At 49.9% G+C, this 13,315-nt stretch overlaps 1 protein-coding gene across 1 annotated transcript in view; it reads right to left on the reverse strand.

The window, feature by feature from the left end:
• The window catches only part of LOC147886979 (uncharacterized), an 874,612-nt gene that overhangs the window by 511,894 nt on the left and 349,403 nt on the right, over positions 1 to 13,315 (reverse strand). The window contains exon 15 of the mRNA XM_087394085.1: positions 5,135 to 5,418. Within this exon, the coding sequence (XP_087250211.1) occupies positions 5,135 to 5,418 (284 nt within the window). The remainder of the gene's footprint in view (positions 1 to 5,134; positions 5,419 to 13,315) is intronic.

The raw sequence follows: 13,315 nt of genomic DNA on the forward strand, positions 1-13,315 counted from the left end.
GTGCATAATGCCCTGGGGATCTCGTAAACGCTGCAACTGTGTGCTTGCCGACTGAGGTCCAGTGGCCTGAAAGAACTACTTCGTAATCCTGTCCCCCTGTTGTACCCACCGGGCCCGAGAGGAGTGATAGAAGAACTCAGCCCACCAAACCTCTGTGTCTTTAAGATCTAGGCGCATGCACTCAAATCTACAACTAAGTTGCTGGGATCCTCGGTCCTGCTCCTGAGCCTCTGTATGGAGGTGAGATCTCTCCATAGTGCCCGCTCGCGCTCCTGGAGAGCCCTCCTCGGTCTAAGGGCGTGATTTTGTAGCTCCTCACTTCTCCTTTGGATCGCATCGTCCACCCATGAAACCCAGCCCTCGCAAGGTGCTGACTCTGACTGCTGCCAAATCTCTGCCATAACCTGCTGAATCTCCTCATCCTACAAGAGGTCCTCTGGAATGCGGATCCCCTTCTGGGAAAGACTTAGGTGGAGCTGCTCTAGGTGGAGTATTGCTGGAGAGTGGTCTGACATCCTGGTGCTTGCTAGAATCCCGACAGAGTCGCCTCTGTATAGTGCCCAGTCCCCAACGTAGAAATCGTCTATCCTCTCAAGCAGTCCATCATGTCACCTCTGTCCGAAAGAGAAGAGGAGGCTGCCAGGTATTCTACTCAACTCTGGCTCTCGCCACGGGTCTCTGCCACTGATCATGAAGATTAACTGCTCCCAGGTGCTCCACTCTACTACTGGCATCTTAGAGAATGAGGCACCGCCCTACTTATCCTCCCCAAACTCCAGGTTGTTGAAGTCTCTTCCACCATTCTAGGAGTCAACATCCAAAAGACACTCTATCAGCCTCCTCCAAAAGGCTGAACGGTGCTGTCTGCACGCTGGGGCATACACGTTCAGGATCCCAATCTTGGACTCTCTCATCCTGACTCCCATCCAAATTAGCCAAAGCTCACCCTGATCATAGACCTCTGGAGAAACTATCTGTGAGACCAAGATGCAGACCCCTCCGCTTTGTCCTATGGCAGGGGACAAATTGCACCTCCAAGCCTCTCCCCGAAAGGAGATGGTGTCGCCATCTAATGTTTGATGCTGAGAACATATGCTCTTGAATCAAAAGGATGTCCACTGCTCGCCCTACTACTACCCTCTGCAGCTCCTTCCAAAGAATCGTGTACTGCAGTTGACTACAAGCACGATCATGGAGCCCGTGCACGTTCCAGATCACTATGGTCCAGCTCATGAGGATGGGGATGCAAAAAACAAGGCTCTCCTATGAGTGGGTGCCTCTTCCAGAAAGACTGCCTTATGTGACTTTGCCGGGGGTTTGGAGGGCGAGTAGTCTGTATCTGTACGTCGGCGTACTAGGGTGGACACTGGCTCAATGCCAATCTCTCGTGCCTACTTCATCATGAAGGAGACTTCCAACCCGAACAAATTCGCACACTTCTGGAGTGGCCAGTAGTATGCCTGATCAATCTTTGCCTCAAGTGGCAATCTGATAACCCTTACCGCCAAACCACACAACGGCTTGTCTCGCGTGAAACACAACTGAAAATTCACTTCAACACCATGGGCGTGCCAAAGGTCCAGTCCCTATGGCCCAATCCACTCGTCCATTATGCATGAAATTTGATCTCCCAGCATAGCATCAAACACTACTTTGGACCACTTCCAACCTTGTGGAGGCGAACTAGAAACTTTAAATTGGGTGTGTCTGGGAGCCCACTGCGCTGATCGAATCCCCTTTCTGTGGATGCAAGATCACAAGCGTTACCTCTAGGGGTAGAGGGTAAGAGTCTGGAATCTCTAGATAGTTACAAGGCCCCAACCTCCAAAAGTCCCGTGGCAGGGGATGCCCATGCTAACTAGGAGGATGATCCCATTCCCTCAGACTCCCCCCCCCAAATCGCAAGGGGGGACGGGATGTTATGACGAGAAAGCGGAAGGGGACGATGTCTTACCCTTGCCTGAAGGTAGGGGAGTTGAGAGGTCCTAGGGAGGGGGGAGGCTGAAGAACCTGCTAAGGAGGGGGAGGGGGGACAGAGGAACAGGTGGTGAGGATGACCCTAGCAGGAGGGGCAAGGGGGGGAGGTGGGGGAGGGGGGAGCTTAGGAGCAAGGGGAGGGAGAGGGATCCTGAGGGGCAGGGGGGCGAGGGAGAGTAGGGGCGATCACAGGCCCACCCTGTTGATCAGGCTCGTCGGGGCTCTGAATTTGTTCCTCCTCAGGCTAACCTCCCTGCCGCCGCATCTTTTGCCATCGTATCATTAGGAGCTCCTGAGGCTCGCTACTGATGCAAGGATGAATGCGGATGCTGGACGTCCAACATGGGAGGATCAACTGGTTGAATAGTGGCCCCTGCTGCCGCTGTTTGGAAGGGGGGGCTCCATGAATGGGCTCCTGCTGCTGCTCCTCTGTAGATGCCTCCCGAACTACTCTCCCTCTCACCTTGCGCCTAGCCCACTGCCTTCAGCTCTTTTGAGTCATTTTTCTTGGTTTCTTTTTCTTTTTAACCTAGGTCTAGTCCCCTTCTGAAGGTGTCACCCAGGGGGTATGAGACTCCTGTTGCTCCTATCTGGGGGGGGCTGGGCCCTGGCTTGCTGACTTTGCCTGCTTTGTAGGGGTGGGGGGGGAGTAGCCCGGCCTTGGCCACGAGGGAAATCTCTGGCTAGATGACCCATCTGCCTGCAACAAAGACACTAGCCTGGTAACCCAGAAATCTCCACTCGTTGGCGAAGTGTAACCTCCTCAAGGGTCTCAAGGAGGATCAACTTTGGAAGGGACTCCGAGCTCTCAACCACCAGTTTGATCCTTGGGACCCCATCATTTGCTACCACTGATGTGGCCAAATCTGGTGGGGACTCCAGCACAGTGCCAAACGCTCGACCAGTGGAGGGGAGTATGGCTCTATATTCCTTGGGGAGCCTCGCGAAGCAGAGCGTAACCGAAAAACGAGAAACATGGTGTGTTGTGTCCATGTCCTCCACTATAAAGCCGTGGTACCAAGGGAAGAGGTACACCAAATGCGGGCCAAGGATGATGGGATTCTACTCCACAAGTGCCAAGGCGGTAGCGGGGGAGCTCGGCTGTATGAGGAAGACGCCTCTTTCGTAGATGGTGACCTCCTGAATGTGGTCACCATCTAGTGCCAAGCTTGCCTAGATCCACTCTCGCACATGTCTCCTTGTGGGTGTGAGGCCCAAAATTCTACCCACGATCGCCTTGTCCCGGAGGGACTGAACTGCTTGCTGTACTTGTTGCGTGTCGGTTGGAGAAATAAGGACCTTAACGGCTGTGGGATTCGAGGGTGCTGCCATAGAGCCCCTTTGGCTAGATCAAAGGTCACCACCAAGATCTTCCTCCTTCGGACAAACACAAATGCTCCAGTTGGAAAGGAAGAAGAGGGAGAACCAGAAGGAAGGAGGCGAAGAGGGGAGACAGGATGAGGCAGAGAGGTGGAGGAGATGAGATGAGGGGGGTAGAGAAGGCAGGGAGAAGGAGGCAGAGAAGGGAGGCGAGAAGAGGTGGGGGGGGCAAAGGGGGGAGGCGGGGTAGAGATAGCAGCGGGGGGGGGGGGGGGGGAGGAGTAGCGATGGCGGAGGGGGCAGCAGAGGCGGAGGATGGGGCAATGAAGGCGGTAGAGGAGGCGGGGTAGGAGGTGCAGACGGAGGGGTGCAATGGCGGGGGAAGAAGCGGGGGAGGAGGGGCAACAAAGCCAGGGGAGGAGAGGCGGAGGAGAGGGTGGGAGGAGATGACAGGAGGGAGGCGGGGGGGGCTGCGAGGAGGAAGAAGGCTGGGGGGGCAGTGGGAGCAGCCAAGGAGGCAGCCAGAGAAACCTCTCTTGTTGTAACTCTAGGGTAAGGCAACCTAAAATCATAAATGCACAAATTCTTTGCAGCAATCTCTATTTGATTGCCTGCAAACTCACTACATAGAGTATGATGTATATTTGTCCTATAGTGAGGTTTTCTCTTGATGTATTTTCCAGCTATCTAGTTTGGGACTTTCATATTTTGACATATCCAATTTTGGGATAGTTACTTTGCAATATAATCCAAAAAAGTTTTCACCCAAAAAGAAAAAAGTGTGCGCCGCGGGATGTGGCAACCCGTGCACACTCTGACTACACTACTACGGTCTGCAGTTTGACTTGGTGGCAACTATGTGGTGAGAATTAGTGATGCATGGGGAGTGGTAGTCTGCGTGTGCACATTGTCGACTCTGACTTCACACACTGTGTGCGGCACCTAATTTCCATCTCTATGTGATTGGTCATGTTGTTTTGACCTTCGCCTCTATGTGATTGTTCTCTAGTGATTGGTGATTAGTTTGGTCAAGTCAAAGGTGTTACGACCAAGGAGAGGTGTTGAAATAATTGGCCTTGTATGGTCCTAACGCCCCCCCCTCCCTTGGAACCTTGCACTAAGTGGATTAATTGAAAAATTGGAGATTAAAGAGCCTCGTGGCCTTGCACGTTGACACATGGCAAATAGCATGTGAGTAAACCTATAAGCACCTAGTATCTTTGTGTGACCTTGAATATAAAGCCTAAGTGAAGAGCCCTCCTCACATCCATCTCATGACCTTTTGGGGAGGTGAGGAGGCATGTGTGCGGCTATGGAACGGGGAGTGGTACCCCCACCCAGTGCGGACTGGAAAATGTAATAATCATATTCATAGAAGTATGAAGGGCGATGTACCAACTGCTTCACTAAATTCTTGGACACAAAATCCAGTGCTGTAAAGTCAAGTTGATTATAAGGACATATGTGCTTTCTCAAAATCTTTTCATAGGAGTGGTAAATGTGGATAATCATATTCATAGAAGGATATATGCATAAGAAAGAAAAAGTGCATAACTTCTAACGTTGTTACACCCTTGACCAGAGTGCACCAAAGTGAGCAACATAGAAACATCAATACTTAATTCACATTTAACTTCCATTCGTAGAAAAGCGTGTCTTTTCCCTTCCTCGCAGATATTAATTTAGTGCAAGTTCTTCTATTGCAATTTGCAGATACTCAAAATTTAATTTCTCTGATTTCAGGATTAGTTTTTGTGAAACAAAATGATGTACTCAAGAGTTTTTAAAGATCAAGAAAGGTATCACTGTTACTCTGCAATATTTTTTTAAGGCCAACCTTGGAAAGGCAAGGCGTTTTGTCTCCAGGTATTCATTCAGGCCTTTCTGAACCATGTCCAGTTGTTTGTTAGCCTCTTTCAGATTCTTTAACAACTCCTCATCAGTTCCAACTACAAGCACTTCTGGGTTTTTAATCAATTTTTCTATGATCTTCCTCCAAGTTGTATCCACGGCCTTGAATCTGCGACCCTCAACGGGCATTTGCTGCATGATATCTTCTGAGCCAAAAATAGGTTCAAGGTAAAGCCATTGCTGTTGACAATTTATCCACTCGTCTAGCACCTATACATTTTAAGCCCAAAATAAAAAACATGTTATGAATATAAAAAATTATACCTCTATTGCATATTTTTCTCTAAAATGCAAATAAAAATACATTATGTATGAATCCCTCCAATAAAGAGACAAAAACAAATAAATTGTGTAGGGAAGAGCTGCTGCCTCCCTGCCTCCCTGCTTTCTTCCCATACCCAACAGTCTTACCTCCACCCTCTAGCCTGGGCCTCCCCTCCACCACCATCTCACCTTCAGTTGCTATACGGACCTGTATGGCAGCCCGTACAGCAGCCCTCTTCTCTGCCCTGCTCGCCACCCCTCAGCCTTGCCTTCCACCCTCCAAAAAACCACACTCTGCTCTGTCATTAGTTTTCCTGAAATCCAGAAGTAGAATGGAAAGGGATTGGCTGGACTGCAAATCCCAATGTGAAGACTTCCAAAAAGAGAAGGTTTTATAAAAAAATATTCTGCCCTGCATGACTCCTGTGTGCTGTCATGCATATGATCTAGAAGAATTGGTTGTAAATGCAAACTGATAGCTTTGTCTAAAATACTTTAAAGATCCCCAAAAGAGTGATGGGCCTATATTGGGAAATCAAATTCCTGCAACCTCCCTTTGGGATAATGTGAATGAGACCCTTTGTACGTGAATCAGGCCCTACAAGGACTAAGCTAACATGGTTCCCAATCATGTCCCAAAAAGCAATAAAAAAGGAAGGTGCCAACCCATCTTCCCTTCTGAGTAGAGGACAAGAAGTGTTGTCCTAAATTTTGAATTGATGAAAGGTGCATCAACAAATGAGATGCACATGTTTGGTTTCATCGATACTGGAATATGCTACCAAACTTTGTGTCTGGCATCATCTCTAGCAGGAGCGCCAGGATCTATTGAGAGAAGGGAGGCCTAAACATCTATAGCTATATGCAAGACAACATCATGACGTATATGCAAAACCCAATCAAAGTCAATAAGATGAAAAACACTGTCTCGGGCTAAGTATGGAGAAGAAGTGTTTATTGACTCTTCCTCCCAGTTGAATCCAAAGGATTCCCATGCATGAAAGGCATGCTTTGCTCTCTGATCTAACAAAACTTGCTGTGGAGCCCTTGTTGTAGCAAGGTGCTCCTGAATCCAAGCATTTGTAGGCCATTTTTGCTCTCCCATGCTAACTACCATCGGAAGTCCCATCTTGTAGTTGAGACTCTCATGTCTCCTAGTGCTAACAATATTATGATAAAAATCACCAACCCCAAATAGGGTTGTTGCCACATGTGAGGGAGATGATACACCAGCCTGCAAATGAGATACCCAAATCTAACAAAACATCTTCTATGACATCCTTCTCGGCATACAAGGCATCTGGATCCTAATATTGGAAGAGAAACACCTCGCACGAGGCATAAAAATCGTCAGAACGATCAAAAAGCGATTTATGGTAGAAACCTGTGGTGCAATGCATGCCAAGCCATCTCTGTCTAATGCCTAATCATCAACACACAATTTGTCAATCCGCACATGGATGGGCATCTGCAGCCTTCTATTCGACCACGAGAGCAATAGAAAAAGAGGTAGAGTCTGAAAGGCATCATCTAGCCAAGTATCTCTTGGAATAGGAAGGCATTCCAAGCTACTCTCTCCAGTGAGTGAATGCCACCTTCTCTTCTTCCCTTTTTATATAAAGGCAACTCCACCATGTTGAAGCTCCTCCAATAATCCATGAATCTACAATGGGGGCACAAGAGAGAAGTTCATTCCAAAAAAGAACACGGTCCCTCTATTGTTGGGAGCATACATGTTGAGGACACCAACTTTATGTCCCCCATCAACAAAATGGTCCACTATAATCTAGAGGATGTAACGATACCATGTCGAACCACAAGAGGAAGAAAGACTGAAATGCATGTTACCCCCCTAGTGCTCAAAGCAGGAAATCACGTGAAAGCAGGTTACCTGGCTTTGAGAAATCTATGGGATCTTGTTTTGCATTCTTGAATTAAAGAAATATCAATGGATCTCCCAATAGCATCTGATGAAGTTGATTGTGAATCAACTGCCTACGATGATGATGTGGTATGTTCCAGTCCTGGAGATTCCAACTAACAATCCTCATCGACGGGAGTGGAAAACCTTACCTAAACTAGTGCCAGAAACAACTCCCTCCTGTGTGGCAGATCTCCTGGAGTAGTGTATAGGAGAAAAACCTAGAACATCCACTCATGTGAATGTTGTGCTTTGTCAAAAGGAACACCAAAAACCACGTCATCAAAAGTAGATGGGCACAAACTCTCTCTCTCTCTCTCTCTGTGAAGTCTGCACAGTAGTCTGCAAACTCTGAAGCACTACTACTCTCTCTCTCTCGCTCGCTCACCCCCTCGCACTCGCAGCCCCCGCTCACCACTCGCTCACCCCTTGCACCCCTCCTCTCACCCCTCCGTTGCCCCCCCGCTCACCCCTTGGAACCCCCCCCTTCACCCCTCCGCTCAGCCCTCGCACCCCTCCTCTCACCCCTCCGCTCAGCCCCCGCAGCCCCCCCGCTCACCCCCCTCCCTCAACCCTCCCGCTCACCCCCTCGATCAACCCCCCCCGCTCACCCCCTCGCGCCCCTCCTCTCACCCCTCTGCTCAGCCCCCACAGCCCCTCGCTCAGTCCCCCCGCTCAGCCCCTCGCTCACCCCTCCGCTTAGCCCCCCCGCTCACCACTCGCTCACCCCCCCGCTCACCCCCCCTCGCACTTGCAGCCCCGACCCCCCCCCCCCCCCCTTTTTTTTTTTGTTGTGCAGCCCCAACCCCCCTTTTTTTTTTTTAAATAAATAAAATAGAAAAAAACCCCAACTTTTCTTTTTAATTTTAAAATCTCTCTTCTCTCTGTCTCTCTCTCTCTCTCTCTGCTTAGCGTTGTTCATCAGGGAGATCACCAGATAGAGAGAGAGATTCCTCAGAGAGCACCGTCGCATCCCTGCCAGAGACCTGGTTATTCATGAGGAGCAGGACGAGGCGCAGGACCATGAGCACAGAGATAGCCCATCTTGCCAGAGAGCACCGATGGTTCCACCCCGAGGATGTACATATGACATGATCCGGCAGCACCGCAGGATGATCTTACACAGAGGCCGTACCCGTCGCTTTATTTCTAGACGACGGAGGATGATGGCAAATTTTCGGAGGAGATTGCTCCATGGAGACTTGGCACCGCCAGCAGCCCACTTGACACTTGCCCAGATCTTCACACTCATGGCAGGAGGCATGGTCGATGGCCATGACTTCCATCATTTCTTTGGATCACAGACCCCTTAGGGAAGACGATGTTCCTCATATTTCATATGTAGCAGCGGTTGAGGAGCGTTTGACCTCCCTTCAGACAGAGGTCCAGAGAGCCACAGAGTGGGTGGATGTCGTCCGCCGTCAACCATCACAGCCTCAGAGATCGACTGTATCAGCTACATTGGCCGAGTCACAGCAGAGGGCCACAAAGGCCCTCAACATTCGCATTCGTGGTATCTTGCCCTCGGCGACAGAGTCCACGATGACACAGGCTGTGACCTTTGTCTCTCAGACACTGGGAGTATAGGATCATGGCATAGTAGGATCATATAGAGTCGGGAGGGATCGTACTAGAGAGCAGCCCCTCATTATCAGATTCAGATATGCCCAGGCACGTCTAGCTGCCCTCAGGAGGAGAGGGACACTCAGAGACCACCCACATATTTCCATGGACGAGGATTCGACTCAGATACAGGTTGAGGAGCACAAGGCGCTCATGCCTCAGAGAGATGCAGCCCGAGCTCACGGCAAGTGGGCAGTGATCAGGGATGGCAGACTCATCACAGGCACCTTGAGGCGTGCTCCCACAGTGCTTAGAGATGGCAGACCAGCAGATATAGCCCCACCTCCACCTCCTGCTGCGACCGCTTGATGGGACAGGGCCCATGGGACACACCACCCGTCAGATAGTCTACGCATCGTTGTATGGAACTGCAATGGTTCTTTTACAGCACAGCCAGGCAATCTACGGGGGGCATTCTTTGGGAGAGATATCATCTTTTCCACGGAGACACACGAGAGTCCAGAGAGACCTTTGCCACGAGTGACAGGGTATACATGGAGATCTACCTTCAGGCAGCACACTCGGACATTTGGAGTGAGAGGATCTGGAGGAGTGGCCATTTTGTACAGAGAGCATCTCGATCAGATCATCACAGTGGAGAGAGCGGATTCACATGCCCGATTCTTGTGGGTACGCATCCGCCGCAGAGCCCCTCAGCGAGATCTTTTTATGGGACCTTTAATCACTCCTCAGATGTTAATGTAGCCATTGTAATCTACGTCGCCCTTAGGTCAGTTTGCTACTTCCCCCCGGCGCAGTCGATCTATTCTTCCACTGGACCAGGCCAGTCCATATTTGAGGATCTCTCAGCGGACATTGCAGATTTTTCACATCGCGGAGAAGTCATCCTTTTAGGAGACTTCAACGCGAGGACCTCAGACAGATAGGCCCTCACTTATGACTTCATGGAGGATCCGGTCATACTCCCAGCATTTCACGATGATAGCCTCTGTCGGACTTCATCAGACTGCACAGTACAACCCACAGATCAGGGACGTCAGTTACTGGAGCTCCTCACCTCGCACAGTATGGTCATTTATAACGGCTTGTCTAGGTGGCCACAGTCTTCCATGCCTACATTCTCTTCTGCTTCTGGGCGTGGTACTAGCCTGATCGACTACATCATAGGTCCCCCGACTCTAGTCCCTTCCATCCATAGCCTTACTGTTAGCCCCTTCATGCCCTCTGCCGACCATGCACTCATCCACTTTACTTTGACTCATGTCTCCCATGACCCACCCCCCCCTCGTTATCATGACCGCCAACCCTATTACGAGGTTCATTTCGACCACCAGTTCGATGATGTATATACCCAGAACCTCAGCCGCCTACTCCGTCCTCATCTATTAGATGCTCTACCATCCACGCAGGATCGGTGGGAACTTGTACATACTTCACTCGTTTCTGCCGCTCACATGTCGTTCCCTGCCACATGTCATTCGTCTAGTCCCCCACCGGTTGGTCTTGTTCCTTGCAACGGTTGGTATGACGAGGAGTGTAAGGAACTCCGCAAGAAACTTCACCTTGAGACCAAGGAGAAGTCTCCCCTCCTTGCCGAAACCAAGAGAGACTACAAGTGGTTGGTTAGGCGCAAGAAACGCCAATTTCTAGCCCGGAATGAGGAGGAGCTGAGAAGCTTGCTTTTCAGCTGTGACTCCAAGGAATTTTGGAGAAAATTCCTCCGCTCGAAGTCTCAGAGCCCCCTCACAAATCCACGTGTCTGGTCTGCATACACTTAAGCTCTATACGATGTTCCAGATCAGCCAGCCATCGATTTATCCCATTCCCCTAGGCCAGCTTCATCTAGTCTCTTCACACCAGAGAGTGTGCAGTCCACCGATTGAAGAACGGGAGAGCTAAGGATCATGATGGATTGCAAGCGGAGTATGTAATCCATGGGATTGATGCCTTAGATTTTGTTCTTTCCCGTCTCTTCAATGAGTCTGTTTGTACAGGCCTACCACAGTCCTGGTTAGGCAATACCATAGTACCTATCCACAAGTCGGGGGACCCTATGGAGCCGTCAAATTACAGGACCATCATGATTGGCCATGTTATGGTCAAGATCTATGCATCAGTTTTGGAAAGCCGTATAAATGACCATGCCGAGACGACAGGACTCAGAGCCAGAGGGCAGGCTGGATTTCGCAGGGATCATTCGACACTTGACCACATCCTCACACTCAGGGCACTGGTAGAGGAGGCGAAATCACGAAGGCAACGGCTTTATTGTTGCTTCGTGGACTTCAGGAAGGCATTTGATATAGTTCTGCGATTCAGATTGTTTCAGAGGATTCGCTAGATGGGCTTCAGTGGAGAGATACAATGGGCTATCATGGCTTTGTATGAGAGGGTCACTGGTTGGGTTCGGACACGTGAGGGGCTCTCAGAGGAGGTATGTAACACGATTGGGGTGAAGCAGGGTTGCCCGCTCTCTCCTACTCTCTTTGGATTATATATTGATGAGCTAGAGAAGTTTGTACAGATGACAGGGGGTGTGGGCTCTACTCTCTCAGGATCCTCCATTCCTATCCTCCTGTATGCGGATGATGTGGTTCTCATTTCCTCTACTGCTCAGGGCCTCCAGGCACATATTGAGGCACTCCACAGGTTTTGCCAGGACAGGGGGTTGACCGTAAACCTTGGCAAGACCAAGGTTATGGTTTTCAACACCTCTGATCGTATTTACAGCACGGATGAGTTTTGCTTCACTTATGACGGACAACCCATTGAGCTTGTTAGAGAGTACACTTATTTGGGGGCAGTTTTCAGGGGACCGGTTTTAACCCCATGGTTAGCACTTGCATCTTCTATGGAGTTGGCACGATCTGGGGCCCGATACTGCTGGTACTTCAGACTCACTAGGTGGCTCACATCTCTTGGACTAGACATGGATAGACTGCCTCCCTTCTGATACAGCATAGATGCCCCTCATCTCGAGTTGACTTGCCACGAGCTTAGCCAGGTCACGAGAGCAGACTTGCTGCAGCTTCATATGTATCGCACTTGGATTTATCCCACGCAGCTTTTGACGAAGATGGCCACATATCGTGACCACTTCCTTCGGATCTCAGAGGATGCATTTGTCATTCCACCAGGCTATACAGGTATCCACATGTCCCACTCACTGAGGATTGCCCTTGGCCAGCTTAGAGTCTCTTCGCATCAGCTCGAGATAGAGGCTGGTAGGATGCGACGCATGGAGGATGGACGGCGACCAGGCCGAGAGACCAGGATCTGCCCTTGTTGCACCATGGGAGAGGTGGAGTCAGAGGAGCACTTCATTTGCAGATGCCCGCTATATTATGAGCTCAGAGGTAGATTCCACTGTCTCTTCACGGATGGCTTTGGACCTCTCTCACGAGTGATGGACTACGAGGATCAGCATTGCCTAGCTCTTTATGTCAGGGAGGCCACTATGCTTCGACGAGACTACCTCAGAGACCATCAGCACAGACCGGAGCGTGATAGAGCCCAGCCTGATAGAGCTCAGGCACATGCTATACCAGAGGATAGAGACCGGGAGGAGCACGAGGAGGTCAGAGCTCACACAGGACACATGCCTCCACCCTGTGGATGTACATATGAGATGGTTTGTAGACACCGCAGGATCTTGTTACATAGGGGACGTACTCGCCGCTTCATCTCCAGACGATCCAAGATGATGTTAGCTTTTCGGAGGAGACTTACTCATGGAGATCTCGCCCCACCAGCCGCTCACCTCACCTTTGCTCAGATTTGTACTCTCATAGCAGGAGGCAGAGTCGATGGACAGGATTTCCAGTATTATTTTGGTTCTCAGACTCCGTGACACCTGGACTTGTATCTTTGCATTGGCATATTGTACTCATCCCCCCATTTTGCACCCAAGGGCGGTTTCCTTGCATCTAGTTTACTTTGTATTTAGGCTCAGATTTGACATTATGTACTTTCACTTGCATTGTATTGCGTAGCACTTAGATGATATTCGACGATGCCTCTTCTTTGTGGCACGTTGATTTTGTGCTATCTTGTATGCAGAGTTCTTGATGTCCCATGGGCCCATTTTGTCCTTTAGTGGACAATGATACACTTTCTTTCTTTCTTTCTTTCTTTCTCTCTCTCTCTCTCTCTCAAATCAGTCAGTGGAGAGAAAGAGTCCTCAGACCCAAAATTGGTGTCAGAGTGTGTAATATCCATGACTATGAAAGAAGTGAAGAGGCGGGAGCCACACCTTTCCTTGATCCATGATTGAAAATTGGAGAGCTGAGGTAGCGGCCTATAGACGGAAGATGAGGATCTAGAAGAGAATCTGAAGAC

Source organism: Dipteris shenzhenensis, chromosome 23 (genome assembly GCF_047967505.1).
Source record: "Dipteris shenzhenensis isolate YYH24624 ecotype China chromosome 23, Dip_SZ_1.0, whole genome shotgun sequence".
NCBI classification, from domain to species: Eukaryota; Viridiplantae; Streptophyta; class Polypodiopsida; order Gleicheniales; family Dipteridaceae; genus Dipteris; species Dipteris shenzhenensis.